This window comes from Triturus cristatus, chromosome 4_2, assembly GCF_964204655.1.
Source record: "Triturus cristatus chromosome 4_2, aTriCri1.1, whole genome shotgun sequence".
NCBI classification, from domain to species: domain Eukaryota; kingdom Metazoa; phylum Chordata; class Amphibia; order Caudata; family Salamandridae; genus Triturus; species Triturus cristatus.
Genome location: NC_140586.1, coordinates 323,314,323 through 323,330,989, shown reverse-complemented (window position 1 = coordinate 323,330,989; position 16,667 = coordinate 323,314,323). Strand labels below are relative to the sequence as shown.

The following is a 16,667-nucleotide window of genomic DNA, read 5'->3' as shown; positions in this document are numbered from 1 at the left end:
TGCTTCCTACTAGTAACTTCCAGGCCTTGGTACGTTTCATACCATATACTACGGACGTATAGGCAAGTTAAATATACCAATTAGGAGTATGCCAATTCAACCCTATTTAAAAGGGATCACAGGCACTTGACTACTGGATAACAGGGGTAAAGTACACAGAGCTCTAAAGACGGCAAATTATAGGGTCCAGCAAATGGCACAACATCTGGGTGATCACGCAGAAAAGACAGATGTCCTACAATAAGCCTCAGGTTTAGTGGGGGATCTCGAAGAGAAAGGCCCCCTGCACAGCAGGGGCTGCAAGGGCCTGCGCTACACCCCTGATAACAGAGCCCATAAACACATCCTCCTTTGTTCACCAAGTAGTAATTAAAATGTCACAACAGTGTATCATAATGTAACACATCTTACAGAACAGATATAAAAAATGAAGAACTTAGATAATCAATATAAAATAGTAATGATGTACATTCCCCAATATGAAATGCAATTATATACACCATACTATTTTCAATGTTTTGGTGGACTAAACATATAATGCAATACCAATGCATTCATTAATACTTGGCATAATCTTTCTACCAGCCAGGATCCCTTAATTTATTGGTGACTTTGGAAAATATTTCTTTATTATTCTTTCCTACACTTTCTTCCCTGGCTTTCCTTCCACACACATCACTTCTACCTAACCTAATAAAAAATTCAAGGCTCCCCATTTTTCTGCATCACCCCATTCTTCTTCACCGCCACTACCATCAGAGGTTCATAGTACTTAGATTGAACAGCCTACCACACTCTTTTCACTAATAAAATCTCAACACTTCCAATCTCCTCCCTGGTTTTCTTGAATTCACCATACCTTTTATAATAGATCGGATATTTGTCGGTGTTCTTCTTGTTTTGCCCATCCTCTCCACACTCTTCCAGTCCCCCCATTCCAGACACAACAGTGGTATTTTACTTCCAAGAATTTTCTTCTTTAAGCACTGGAACGAGGATACCCCTGTTGCAGTATTGGGTACTCTATGATAGACCCACAACTTTCTGAGGAGAGCAAACTTCACCTGAATCCCATCCACCAAAGCCATCTGTATATTTTCCTTTTATCACTGGCTCCATTTGTTCAACCAGCGCATTTGCTTCGGGAGAATAAAATGCAGTTCTTTGATGTACTGAAGCCACACTTTACAATAATTCCCTCCTTTCTTTGGAAACCTTCTGTATACCATTATCAGTGATAATTACCTCAGGAATTCATCTAACAAATTCCTTTTTTTAAGACTCCATCACAGTAACTGTGGTAATAGTGCTTAGCCCCTTCACCACCACTGCTACTGAGAACTTTATTTCACCTTATTCAATAAATAATACACCTCACTCATTAGTAATGTATCAAAAGGTCCCATGAAATCTAAGTCGAGCTTTCCCCAAGGTGTAATAGGCACTGCCAAGATTCTGAATGGATTGCACCCACCATGAGGCCAGCAAATCACTCACAGGTGCAGATCATGAATTAAAGAGCCCTGTCTTTGCTTCCAGTCTTGCTTTGGACCAGGACGTTGTGTATCGGCCCTACAAGATGGATTGTTTCATGCACTATGCATAGGGATTTGAACTTGATCCTTTTAGGCATTGGTAACTAGTGTAATTTGCTCTTGGTGGTTGATGAGTAACGAAAGTGGGACAATACTAACTTTGCCTCTACTTTCTGAATGCGACTTAGCTGCTTAATAAGATAGTCAGGTCAATTGCAAGAATCCAGTCGACTTAATGTAAGTGACTGTTACTAGTGAATGAGGATGGTCAGGAGAAATGACAAGATTTTGCAGAAAGACCGAATTCAGGAAAGTAAAACAGGTAGAAGAAAGCTTCTTTATTTGAGTACAGAGTGAAAGATATCCATGTATATGCCAAGGTTGCATACTATTGAAGAAACTTTGGGGGTCATATTACTGGGTAGTGGCTAAAGGTTTACTAGTAAAGGAATAGAAGGTCTACCTATGGCACAACAGAAGATTGAACACTATTGAACTTTAATTAATTCAACCCTAACCAGAGTGAGATGTCCCAAAGGCAATTATGGAAAACTTCTAAGGATAGAGGACTATATTGGTCAACTGACAAAATGATATGTGTGTCATCGGCATAATTCATAAAATTGATTCTGTGACTACAGATCAATTTAGCCAAGAGTTTCAGATACATAATAAATAATGTAGGGCTGAGAGCCCTGAGACACCACTTGCTCCACCTTCTGACACCCAGATTGACAATTTGGAAGATGAATTACTTGTGGTCTGCCTACTAAATACATTTTACACCAATCAAGGGCAGTGCCCTGGATAATAATTTCCACCAGCCCTGAGAACACAATTTCATGGTTTGCCATATCAAAGGCAGCAAGCAAGTCCAAAAGTGTTAAGGCAATAAAGTGGCTATTGTCTGCTGCCTTTCTGAGATCATCTAAAGCAGCAACCAAGGCACATTCAGTTCAGTGAGCTGGGCAAAAGTCTGACTGAGTTGGGTCAAGTAAATTGTTACTTTCAAGAAAATCAGAGATGATGATATTGATGTATTTCTTTACAGTTTTTGCCGGAAAGGGGAAAAGAGATGTTGACCTAAAATTGCTTAAAACTGCAGGGTCCACAGAGGGTTTCTTAAGCAGTAGGGCCACCATGGATTTTGTCCAATCTGAGGGTACAGCTCCTGATGATAAAGAAAGATTGCATAAAGATAAAAAGGTTTAGCAAGGCAGGTTGAGGCCTTCTTCCAGAACTTTGGAGGTGGAGGATCTAATGGTGATCCAGAAGAAATAGAGTTGTCAAGATTCAAAAAATTCATTGGCGTTGAGTACATCCAAAGTTGTAATAGTTGTACGCGTATTCTCAACAACACAAGACTGCATAATGTTGGAAGAAGAAGTCAGGCCTGGTGATAACTCAGATTGAGGAGTAGGTGAAGAAAATGTGTAAAACATGAAAGAATGCTGCAGAGTTTCTCCTCAAAGTAAAGGGAAATGGCGTCACACAGTTGTGTATCCTGAAAAGAGCAAGAAGGATTAGCAATTGACTGAACCACAGAGAAAAGTTGTTTAATAGTATTTGAGGCAGAGAGAATAGATTGAGCATAACAGTCCACCTTAGCAGCACGGAAAGTTGTGTATAGGTTTTTTGTATTGTTTTTAACACAATTTTGAGTTCAGGAGAATAGTTCGCTCGCCACTGTTACTCAACTTGTTTAAATCTAATTTAGCTGGTATGTCATTATAACATAGTGCGGAAGACTGCACACGAGGACAGATCTTCTTATATGGAAGGATAATATCTAAGGCCTTGATAATCCGATTAAGGTAGGAGGTAGAATCATCCTCAACTATGCAGGATAGTCCTTCACTGCAGTACCCATCATCCTCATTTCAAGGATAGTAGAGAGAACAGCTGATAGAGCTTCACATATTAATTTGGCCCAAGGCCAAGACCTGATAGAGTCATTGTCAAGACTGGGGGCAAAATCATGATAAAGCTAATGGCAAAATATGCAAAAGAATGAGACAATGATTAGTCCACACCTGAGGAAGAATGTGATCAATGATCATCTAGCTTTCTGGAGCAAAAATTAGATCGATAGTGTGGCAATCCTTGTTAGTAGGTTTTGAGACCAATTGTGAGAAGCCTACTGCCTCTGAAGAGTCCATTAAGTCCCTAGTAGAAGAATCATGTGAATTATCAGTCCAAATATTAAAACACATAGAATGAAGGATTGATAATGGGATAAAGTAAGAGGAGAAATAAGCTCCATTAAAGGATTAACAAAATCTGCAGATGGACCAGGAGGCCGATAGCAAATCACCCCAGCAATAAACGACAACAAGGATAGGTGTATGATAAAACCAAGAAGTTCAGCATAGTGCAATGTTTCCAGGTGTAAGGGCTTTACATTCCACTTCTCCCTATAGGATATTGTGAGCCCTCCACCTCTGCGTGGAGGATGGGGGTACAGGGCATGCACAACCCGGATCAAATGCAGAGTTAAAAGTTGTCCATGTTTCAGTAATAACAAAGAAATCCAAATCCTTATCTTGAATTATTTTGTGTATTTCTAGTGCATGTTTGAGTGAAGATCGCACATTAATCAAAGCACTCTCAATCAGTGGAATGGAGGTACAATTATTTTCAGAGTGCCCCCACTTAGTATGTTCATCAAAAATTCAGCATGCTTGGGCTTGAAAAGTAATTAATGACCACATATTATGGAGGCCCAGCCATTTAACCCCCAGCTCTAACAGCTGTTCTCTAGAATGACTTATTTAAGTGGTTGGAGGGAGACCATCCAATAAGATGAAATCTCAGATTAAACTGGGAGCATGGCTGATGCTGTGCGCAGTCGGTGCGTGGATGGGCGCAGACGGGTTCGCCTCAAGGGCACTTTCAGCATGCAAGTGGCACGCAAGCTGGACTCTTTAGATAGGTCAGGTACTGCTTAGACATGAGTAACTAGAGGGATGACCAAAATGGCGGAGCCTAAATAAGCAAATTAGTTTAAGGAAAAATGGTTTTGGTCTGGTGTGTACTCCACATCGCTCCGAAATAGCTTTGTAAAATAGACCACAAAAATCAGCTGCAGAGCTCATTGGGGGAGGCAAGATGGCGGCCGTAGGAACGGCCGTGTGAGCTCGCAGCTCCCTGGCTTCCCAGAGGCAGAATGACGGCGGAATGACGGCGGCGCTGTTTCAGATCGTTTAAGCACCGGGATATGCTGTAACTTACCGACGGGTGTGCCGATATGCTCTCGCTGCTTGTTCGGCAGATTCCACTGCTGCTGGTGGCAAGGAGGCTTTGGACGCAGGCTTGGGCTATAGGGCGGCCGCGACGTGTTAGCGGTGAGCCCGCAACGGCTCTGAGGATGCCGCAGAAGGCTGGGCGTGGCAGAGCCCGTGGAACAGCTGAGAGTGAGACAACTGGTGGTGCAGGCGCTAGCAACACATTGCTGGGAGGAAACGCCAAGGGGGAAGTTATGACTCCGGTGGAGAGGAAGACTGAAGGGGGTAAGCGCTCTATCCCCATCGTGCATACACATTTTTTCTAGTAAATCTAAGAAAAACGCTGTGCCATTACAGGTTATTATAGAAAAAAGTAAGACAGGAGGATTTAAGCTTCTCTCTCAAGAGCCACAGAATAGAGATGCAATTTTTGAAAAAACGCCAGAGCATGTGGTTGGTGATAAGCTACAGACTGAACTAATAAATACAGATAAAATCAGCGCTGAAACTATTTTTGAAAATTCAGCATCAGGAGCACCATTGACTGATGGAAATGGGGTAATTAAAGCTGGTTGTGATAAGAGTAAAAGGGATGGAGTACTCGCTGATGCAGTCAATATAACGAGTACTCAGGCGCCTATCGCTAACCAAGCATTAAAATACCCAGTTAAGGAGCCACAGCACGAGGGTGTTAAAGACATGGACTCTGGCGATTTTTTTTCTCCTTCGGATTCGTCAGATGCCACTGATGGGGAGCTTGATCTATCAGACAGCGAGAGCCTAGTGGCGAAGATAAACGATCACCGGGCTAGCGAGAGCCAAGGGGAAAAAAATTGGAATGATGGGGTAGATAAAAATCCCCAGACTGTACGGAAAAAGGATAGCCACAGGGGGCCAACCACTCACGTCACCTCTGATGATGAAGTAGAGAAATTACAATGGGATTATTCATTTACCTCGCAATTTGGAGCAGCAGGTGCCACGGTCATGAGCCCTTTAGATGGTGCTGAAAATGTTTCTTTGGTGGATATATTCCAAAGTATAAAGGCACACAGGGAAGAAACCAGGGCGGAAGGCCAAAGGGTGCACAGGGCTTGCCGTAAACTACAGAATACTGTGAGGCGCATAGACAAATCCTGCACGGAGTTCACGGCTCGCTTTACGGAGGGTGAAGCAAGAATTTCCAGCTTAGACGATGAGCTAGCTGCCCAGAAAATCACTACAGAGACTCTAAGCTCAGCAAAAAATGACACCTTGTGGAAACTAACTGATTTGGAAAATCGGCTGCGCAGGAATAACTTACGTGTGATTGATATTCCGGAGGGGTTGGAAGGGATTGATGTGCGACAATCTTTATAGAAGCCTTTCCCACCCTAACCCAATGGGACTGGAAAACAGAGATACAGCGAGCTCACAGATCTCCCTTTATTCAACGAGTTAGACCTAGTCAAACTCAAGGTGCCCCTCGCCCCAGAGCTATACTAATCTTTGGTAACAATTACATAGCAAGAGAGGCTCTGTATGATCTAGCCCGTCCTGACCAAAAAAAATCTGGTAAAGGTATTGAGTTTTTCGTATGCCCGGATTACTGTCCGCTTACAGTTGAAACTAGATGGCAGTTACGACAGCTTATTACACCTTTTCATAACAAAGGCGCCCAAGCATATCTATTAAATCCCGCCAAACTTAAGATAGTGAGTAAGAATAAAACAAGGTTCTTTACCTCAGAAGCGGCAGCTAAGACATTCTTGCATTCACTATGAGGGCTATAAAGATAGGAACTTCTTGGCCTGTTTCTGGCACTTTAATTGGGTTCTTAGAGTTTCTTTTTTTTTTTTTCTATTTTTTTTTTTGACAACATAATTGGTAATGTGCTAAATGGTGCTTATAATTGTTTAATCATTCTGTCTCTGATGGTCCAGCCGGGGGTAGCTGGGCTCAACGCATCCCTGGGACCATTGGTCCTAATGCCTCACTGAAGGGGAAGGAGGGTTGGGCGGGAATGGGGTCTCGGCTGAGGCCTCATTGGGGATGGGCATGGTTGGGTGTTAAGGGATGGGGGTGGGGTGTGCATGGGAGTGGGGGGAGTGGATTGAGGTTTCGGCTGAAGCCTCATTGGGGTTGGGTTGGTTTTATGGGAGGGTGTGGTTATGGGGGTTTATGGGTTAAAACGAAAAAAACAATTCAAGGTAAATTCAAAGCAGGACGCAACTTAATGATGTTAAATAGGCTCAAGGTAAGGATTAGTTATGGCAAGTAGTTTTAGGAACCCAGGACTGCGGCTTTGCACATTAAACATATGTGGCCTTAATAATTATGGGAAACGTCAGAGGGTAGCCGCTGGGATTAGAATGCTGCAGCCCGACATATTGTGTATGCAGGAGACTCACATTACCTGGGGCAAGAAACATTTGCTATCAGAGCTAGGATTGCCCCTTCTGGCTTGCACACAACAATCCATCACAAACAGGGGGGTGGCAATTTTAGTTAAGGACACAATACAAGGTACTGGTAGAGTATTGTCTGACAAACAAGGGTGTTGGGTTATAGCCGGTGTTTCAATAGAATCGAAGATTTTTACAATTTGTTCAATATATGGGTCCAATTTAGATGAGGTCGGAGTTTTGGAGGAGCTCAATGTTAAACTTGCCTCATGGCCGACTCCCTTGATACTCTGTGGGGATTTCAATATCCATTTGGAGCCACAAGGGTTACAAGCAGGGATAAATAACTATAGGGGAAGGAAGCCAAAAGTTTTTAAAGCATTATCCAATCTAACTTTAGACCATGGTCTTGTGGACGCGTGGGCTGTATTACATCAATTGGAACTAGGCTATACGTTCTTCTCACACCCCCATCAGAAACTGGTTAGATTGGATTATTTCTTTCTTCCCCCTTTATTGTTAAATCAGGCTTCAATGAAAGTAGCGCGAAGGATTTCAGCGGACCATGGCCAGTAGTACTAAATATCCCAGCAGTGAGAACAGTGGTTAAAGTTAGAAACTTCACATTTGAGAGAAAGCTCCTGTTAGACGATGCATATGTATCACATATGAAGGAATGGATTTTACAATATCTGTCCATTAATCGCAACTCCGCTCCAGCTGGAATGGTCTGGGATTCGCTGAAAGCGGGTATACGAGGGGAATGCGTGAGCGTAGGGTTGTATAAACAAAAACAGATTAGACAAATAGCGCAGGAGCTTTATGCCAAGTTAGTATTGGCAGAAGAGAGATTGGCACATGGGATCGGGGCTGGATTCGATATAACGGCTTTACAAACAGAAGTTGCTCGATGCAAAGCTAAAATGAATTACCACTGGAGTAAGGATATAGCTGTTAAACATAGGTTAAATCGCGAGAATAGCTATGAATATGGGGAGGCTGTGGGGCGCCGTCTGGCGCAAAGATTACGTGCCAAGGAAGGAGCACAACGGATAGACCACATGATCGATAATCAAGGCATCTCCAGGGAAACTCCCGCAGAAATCCTTATGGTGTTCTATGATTTTTTTAGCAAACTCTATTCAGCTGAAACTACAGATAGGCTCAGAGGGGATGTATTATTACAAGAATACTGTACCGCTAAACTGGATATGCAAACGGCCTCGGCTCTGGATAGACACAGAACTATGGAAAAGCTAGAAAGTGCGGTCAATAGTTTGCCTAGTGGCAAGGCTGCCGGGCCGGATAGTTTGCCTCTGGAGTTTTATAACATTTTCTTTAATGAAATAAAAAGAGATTTACTGGACACAATGCTCTGTGCTCAACAGGGGACACCTCCCCCATCCTGGAAAGAAGCAAACATTATAGTTTTTAGAAAGAAAGATAAACCCTCCAATCTTCCAGGATCTTACAGGCCGATCTCACTGTTAAATGCCGATGGCAAAGTATATGCAAAGATATTGGCCAATCGGCTGTCGAAAGTCATCTCATCATTGGTATCAATTAGGCAACACGGGTTTATACCCGGTCGTGGTACTACTAACCATATAAACAGGGAATTTACAATGATCGATTGGGCCAATGCAAAACATTCTAGTTTGGCCTTATCCTGTTAGATGCCGAGAAGGCTTTCGATCGGGTGGGATGGGACTTTCTTTGGGCGGTCCTTTTCAATCTAGGCTTCAATCCAGGTTTTATTAGAGCAATTCAGGCTTTGTATCTACTTCCTACAGCCAAAGTATGTATATCAGGTTCTGAATCAAAGCCGATCTCTATAGCCAGAGGCACCAGGCAGGGATGTCCCTGTTCACCACTGCTCTTTGCATTATATATAAATCCGTTTTTAAATATGCTAGAAGACACCCCTAGGATTGATCCTATGGTATGTGGGCAAGAACGATGTCAGGTATTAGCTTACGCAGACGACATCGTGGTTGTAACATCTAACCCAATGGTAGCTATGCATGAGATAGAACACCTGGAAACAAATTATGGAATAGTTTCAGGGTATAAATTAAACTTAGCCAAAACACAGATCTTGAGTCTTAATTTACCAGATAATATGGATCCTAGAATTATGACGGAGGTTAATTATCTAGTGATAAAGCTTCGTACTTGTTTGAAATCATTAGTAGACACTTACTGGGTAGGCATTACCAGCAGTGTTAAAGAACAGCTAGATCGCTATGAGTGTCTTCATTTATCTTTGGTGGGCCGTTGCAATATTATAAAAATTGTAATTTTGCCAAAAGTGTTATACTTTTTTAGATCAGTACCACTGGAAGTAACCCGGGCCCAACTACAAAAGCAACAATCAATATGCGCACGATTTATATGGGCACAAGGGAAACCTCGTAGAGCCATGCGATACATGACGCTCCCTCGAGAAAAAGGTGGCTGGGCCGTTCCAGACTTCACCCTGTATTATTATGCTTGTATGCTGCAAACATGAGAATACTTTTATCTGGAGAGGAGGTTATGAATAGAGCGGAATTTCCATCCATCTATCAAATTTTGCTTGGTTTTGAGGTTAAAAACCGCTTCTTTTTGTCATTTGATCTTAATTACTATAAAATAACCAAATTCAAGGTATTGAATGCTGCTTATAAAATTTGGAGAGTAGTAAGGAAATATCATATGCTTGGGAGAATTACAACTTATAAACCAATGGCAGCAACTACACTACTCCCAGTGATATTTTGGGACAGTGTGATAGATAGCTGGCGCAGGAAAGGAATAGTATTTATTGGGGATTTTTATATGTGTGGTGTAATGTCATCATTCTCGATATTAGCGGAAAAATATGGTGTTGCTAGTAGGGAATTCTTTAAATATTTACAAATACGAGCTTTTCTCGTGAAACAGAAGTTAGAATTTGAATCTAACCCCTTGGTAGAAGTAATAAGGAAGAATGGACGCATTGGGACGATTTACAGTCTATTACAACTCCCACAGCTAAACGACCTAGAAAAACATAATCAGAAATGGAATGATAGGCTGGGGACTACAGATATTAATCTCGAAGATTGTATTGAGGTGGCCGCTAAAGTGTTTTTGTCTGCTAACTTGAAAGCACAATATTATAAGACAATGTTCAACTTATATCATACTCCGGCTAAATTGGCTAAATGGGGAGTTGGAAACGATGGAAAATGTTTTTGATGTAATAGTGAAGATGCAGATATTGTCCATATTTTTTACTCATGTAAAGAACTAACTAACCTCTTTCTACATATTGAAAGGTTTCTCTATGAAATTTCCAAGATTCATGTTAAATTTTCAATGAGTGCCATTTTATTAGGAATGGATTTTGGAGTAACAAATGTAACGGCAAGATATAAAATACGGTACCTAATCTTTTTAATAACAGCAATTGCTAGACTATGTATCGCATCTATGTGGTTGCAAAAAGAGGCCCCGACTTTTGAACAATGGAGAGCTAGATTTTTTAGTATATTTCAACTGGAATATAGCTTGTATACTCTGAAAGGTATAAAGAAGAAAAAATGGGGTTTAGAAATATGGGGTATTGTGAAGGATTATATGAATGGCTAAAGTAAACTACCTCTCGTTTTAAGGCCACATTCATAGGTGGTTTTTGACGGGATGGAGATCTATCAATTTTATATTTTGCACTTTGCACTTTCTCAATTGTGGTTAAAATCATCTTTGCTGCTACCAATGTTCCTAGAGGTACTGTAATACATCTATACCTGTTTTGTATGTCATTTTATGCATTTTATATGTTACCTGAATTGGAGAAAAAAAAAATCAGCTGCAGAGCAGGAAACATACGGTAAAACAACTAAAGTGCTAATGTGTTGGGAATATTAAAACAGCTGAAAAAGGAACCTTTAGCTCCCGATAACAAAACAATAACAATTGACCCTACCACCGGCTATTCGATCGTGACCAGCAGTTTTAGTATACAAAGATAAAAACACTTTGCCCAAAATTAAATGAGCATTTAACTAGCAGTTTATGAAAAGAAAACAGTCATTTGACTAGAAATTTATTTGTGTCACATAATAAGCAGCAGAAATGGTTATTTCCGGCGCGCAATTGTACTCTTTAAAAAGACTGCGTCCTGCTTGGGCATGAGTAAGTAGAGTGCCGACCAAAATGGAGGAGCCTAAATGAGCAATTGAAATACACCAAATAGATTGAGTGTAGTTCCTATTTTGCTCTTTTCGGAGCTTTTCAAAGCAATGTAAAGTTGGTTCTGAAAGCAGATGAGATTTCAACCTTCCACATCACTATGGGTTCAATAAAAGCCTTTCTGCATAGGATCATTATCCCCAGGTGTAGAGCCTCCTTTTGCCCCTAGGAAGCTGCACTAGAAATAGGCATTTCAAAAGGGCTCATGATTTCTAACCATAACTTGTCTCAAGATATAACAGGAAATTGTACAGGTGACATCAGTGCATCTCTAGTTACCTCTACTTTGTACTTGGTGCAATTATGAAACTCTATAAACAGCACATCTACCCTAATATATATTTTGGGCCACCTTAAAACTTCCTTTCCTGCCTTAGTAATCTTTTTTCCAAATGACCTTCAAATGTCCAGTTATCTACCTCGTGGCAGCCTCTGGGGAAATTAACATACCTCTCCTCTTCCAGAAGAGGTTTGATGGGGATCAGGGAAATCGCTTTGGGTGAAGTGGAGTGAAATGTTGCAGCAGAGGAGTATGAAGTGCGGAAAAGGGTGATGAAAAAGGTGGTAAAAAGATGGCCTTCGAAGGTTAAGTTGAGTTATAAAGAAAATGGATTTTGGAATGTGAGGGAGGAATGAAATATTGACTTTATTGTGGTAAATATTGCAAGTTCAAATAGGACTGGTGTTGATTTAAAAAACATATTTCAATGGTCAGAGAAGACATAGGGGCGAGCTTGTAGTGGTCCCTTGGCCCACCGGGACAGATCCATATTGCAAATCATTTATCACTGCAACTTGGGTGTCCATTACTCATCAACGGGTTGCAGTCACCATTACACTTACAAATCACTCATAGATGATATCATGAATTGTTAATAAGAAACAATTTTCCCTTTCACTCCCCCTCCTAATTGTAATTCGGAAAGGGAAACAGTGGACCTTGTGTAAGTCAGAAAGACATTTACTGAATCATAAAACTGTGTGATTTTGCGAACTGCAGGCTTTGGTACAACATAGTACCTTTATAACAACACCTCTGATCCTAGCAGCAAGGCACAGCCACATTGTGGGTATGAATATTTTTACAGAGGAATACTAACACTATCATTTCAGCTGGAGGCCTGCCAGCTCCCATATTAGAGATCTCCCCCCACTTGATGGAGATCAGTTTGCTGAAAGTATTCCTGCAGATGCTGTTGAAGAACTTTTAGTAAAAATTTAGTGCACAGTCATGGTGGCTTATTTTCATTTTTTTGTATTTCAGAAACAACCCCACAAAGTAGGGGCCCCAGCTGACTGGGAGCTTTCTTTCTGCACGTGGAAGCCATTAATGATTTCTCCTTCCTGTGTACACCATTCCCTGCTCTTAGGCAGGAATAGTATTCACTCTAACAAAAAAGACAGACCATCCAGTGCACCATTGCTGTGGCCCTTAGTTGGATGGTCATCAGTGAAATGTTTGAGAAATGGCAGTGGTATGAAGGTCCACCTTGTGATTCCCGCACCTGTATACAAAGCGGAGAACTGGACGTTTAGCAGTGTTGGAGAACCAGCAATTTATTACAGTGAATCTGTGAGTTTCTAATTTAAATGAAATCAAAGTGCAAGTTCAGACTTAGGCCCTGATTTCGATCTCGCGGACAGGGCTACTCAGTCACAAATGTGACGGGTATCCCAGCCACAAAATTACAATTCCATTAGGTCCTATGGAATTCGTAATACCGCGGACGGGACTTAAGTCAAAAACAAGGAATCAGTGGTATTTTCAAATAGAAAAAAATACTCTCTCTAAGGAATTGAATAAGAGAGCAATGTTGCAGCCTCTTTTAGGCTCATGGAGTTTGATGGAGTTTTGTCAGCTAATATACTGATGTAATAAGTTTAACAATAAAAAAATCACTGTTGAAAGAGACATTCCGAAACATACATCAATAATAGCAGAATCATAAATCTTTTTGCATATTTCTCTAAGAAGTGGACCATACTCGATTGTCGCTTCTTTTTTTTAGTTCCGCCAAGCGTTAAGGACTCTGATATGCCCAGTGAAAAGAGTGCGCTCCTGGGAGAAGATGTTCAAATGGTGTGTCAAGCCGATGGGACTCCTTCACCTATCATTCATTGGCTTAAGGATGGAAAAGCCATTAACACTGGTGATTCTGAAAGGATAAGGTTGGTTTAAGTTTCACTTTAAACACTGATTTATCGTATGCCTGTATTTGCTTATAATTTCTTAATACTTGGTAAGGATGAAAATGAAAGTGGAATGCAGACTGTTCACAGTCTTCTAGAGATATCTTGACACAGAAGCAAATATTTTCTGTATTGTATAAACAAGCTCAAGCAGCATGTGAACAAATATGCTACAATTACAGCCAGTTTGCATTCTTAATGTCGTGTAAGTTGGTCCACGATACACAGCTGTGGCCCGTGCGGGTAAGAGCTGCGGGGCTGAGTGGAGGGGGGGGGGGGGGGTTTGTTGGACAATGATGAGGGGAAATTAAATAAATAAATAATTTGCCCTCGTCATCATCTGTCGAACCCTGCTTCCCACCGGCCCCACCGCCCCCACACTCTTACCTGCACGGGCCGTGGCTGATGATACAGCACCAGACCTTCACCAGCATGAACCCCCCATCAACAGTTGCCATTGCACCAAATAAAGAGACTCATTGTGCTGCTTCAGCTCTTCCTTTTCCCTGAACCTTCCCTTCCTCCTTAAGGTCCCTCCCATAAACCCTATCCCTGCTCACTGTATTTCCTGCACTGAACTTCACTTCTTTTCCCCTAATCTACCTATCTTCACTCCTGCTGCTCTTATAAACTGCCCTGCTGCTCAACTAACTCTGCCCTGAACCACCCCTACTTCTGGACTGTTTTAGAGTTTGGCAGATGTGTACTTTGTCACAAATTAGATGGATATCTCATCCGTCTTATTACAAGTGCCATAGGAAATTTTGCATTTGTTATATATGACTCTCACAGAGAGCCTCTATCGTTTACATGACTTTCTGAATCTGATAACTCACTGCTGTGACGTAGAAACAGTTGATAACAAACCCTGTTACCCAGTATTGCGACATCAGAAAGGGCTTTAAGGCAAGACTGGCAGTGTCAGTGCAGCTCTGTTCGTCTGCTTTGAATGAAAGCAGAAAGCACAGCTGCGGATGGAAGAATAAAGGCAGGGAAGGTGCTGGGGTCTGGTCAAGGATGGAAAGTAAGGTATTTTTTCTTTATTTCTTAACCCTTGATACCTGAATACATAGCAAAGGCCATGTTAGGTATAGCTCCCAAACTACTCCTCTGCCACTGCGTAGCAGTTGAAAACGGAGGGGCAGTAGATTTTGGGGGAGCCATACATAGCATAACATTTTAGGTGGGTAAAAAGTGAATCATGGTGATGTTTTTCACCATGTGATACTGAGGTCCATCAGAGACAACTCGAACTTCGCTCTCATTGTCAATTTGATCTCATTCAGAACCCCTCTGTGAAAAACATCGGCGTAATTCACTGTTACCCATCTTTAGTTCTATATGTAACAAGGTGGAAGGAATGCCTGCCTTTCTCATTAGTATTCCTAATCCTTCCATAACCCCACTCCTGCTTCTGTACTACTGTCTCCATATCTACCCATTTTCCTTCCTGATCTCCTTTTCTGCAATGTGATTGTCTTCGGTAAGAAGTTCTTGGGCAGGTGTAAACCGCCACCAAGACGAGGAAAGCCATCCACCTCTCCTGCACACTGGTAATGCACCACAGTCATTAATGATTTCCTTTGTGATTTGCAATTCTTGTATTTCCTCATCTGGTCCAAAAAGATCTTTTATTTCAAAATAGATCTTGTACATTTTCCACTTAAGCGTTTGTGCTTGCCAGAGCTATTTGTAAGAATTTCAGTGAGAATTTTGACCCCAAACGTTCAGATTAAAGTTAATCATTTAAGTATTAAATGAAAACAAAATTCAGCTAAAATTATTAGCTCACTTGCAGAGTACACTATTAAAAACAGACACCGATGGGCACTGAGGGCAAATGTTTTGACATAAGGTCATTTGCAGCATGGTACAGACTGTTCTCCATTTTCGGCACATTATTTTTACTTTTAGTTCATGTAATGTGTTTCAGTATTTTTCAGAACTGATCTATTTTGTTCAAGCCACATCTTTACCTGCACTGCATTGCTGTTGCCATTGTAGATCATTTTAAACAAACATTTTCATACTAAAGGAAATTAGAACACAATTGTGGTAAAAGTCACTGAATCTGAATTTGCACCATTTTAGTAAGCTCACCAAATGTATTTGAGTGTCAAATGTAAGAATGGCAATACTGTCAGTGCGAGTGGCATATTTGAGTAGATTCACATTTGGATATGCCTAGATAAAATTGTATTCGGCTTGGACGTCCTGGGTTAAAATCTTACATTCCCCACACATTTTGTGTTTTTGGGTTGGAGGGGTTAGTAATGAATCTATTTTTGCTGATGGCACACATTCTATACAAGCACAGTGCACCAATAGGTGCCAAGACTGAAGGCCTGAGGCTGTACTGGAGACTTAGGCTAAGAAACTGAGCTCTGCACAACTTTATTACGTTTAAAATTAATTATAGCAGGAATTAAAAAAAGAAAACTAATGATGCAACTGCTTAGATCAAAGACATGCACCTGAGAATTATTTTGTCAGTACTAAAACAACCAAAGGTAGCAAAGTCGGCCATGCTTTCCTGGATGTTGAAAACAGGGAAAAACGCAAGAAAGGAATGTGTCAAAACTGATTACTCATTCAGTAGGGGAATTTCTCATAGCTGAGTACTTAGCAATTTTTGTGGAATCTTTTTCACAGAATAACACCAGATGGCAGCACCTTGAACATCCTGGGTGCTCTGCTTTCAGATGCCGGGAAGTACACTTGTGTGGCTATTAACCCTGCTGGAGAAGAGGACCGTATTTTCAACGTCAATGTTTATGGTGAGTACAAAGTTGGCTTGCACACATGTAAAGGTTTTACAAAGGGGCTGATGCTAATCCTTTGCACTTGGACCCAGAAGCATTTTTCTCATATAGATGCTCACACTTAACATAGATGATTTGGAAAGATCTTGGAAAGATGGTGATCCATGATGGGTTTTCTTTGGTATTTAAAAGATTAGAATATCTCACATCAGGTGATGGATGTTGTAGGAAAGTGGCTCTGTATCTACTGTTCCTAAATAGGTACAGTGTGTACAGAGTCCCCAGTCCCCAGAGGTTTGGCAGAGGCTAAAGTTAGATATAACCTTACTCTCTAAAGTGGTAGCTTGGTCGAGC

At 41.2% G+C, this 16,667-nt stretch overlaps 1 protein-coding gene across 1 annotated transcript in view; it reads left to right on the top strand.

The window, feature by feature from the left end:
• HMCN1 (hemicentin 1) overlaps nucleotides 1-16,667 on the top strand; it is a 1,072,905-nt gene that overhangs the window by 729,754 nt on the left and 326,484 nt on the right. Inside the window, exons 64-65 of the mRNA XM_085601687.1 lie at nucleotides 13,371-13,530; nucleotides 16,204-16,328. Coding sequence (XP_085457813.1) covers nucleotides 13,371-13,530; nucleotides 16,204-16,328 — 285 coding nt within the window. The remainder of the gene's footprint in view (nucleotides 1-13,370; nucleotides 13,531-16,203; nucleotides 16,329-16,667) is intronic.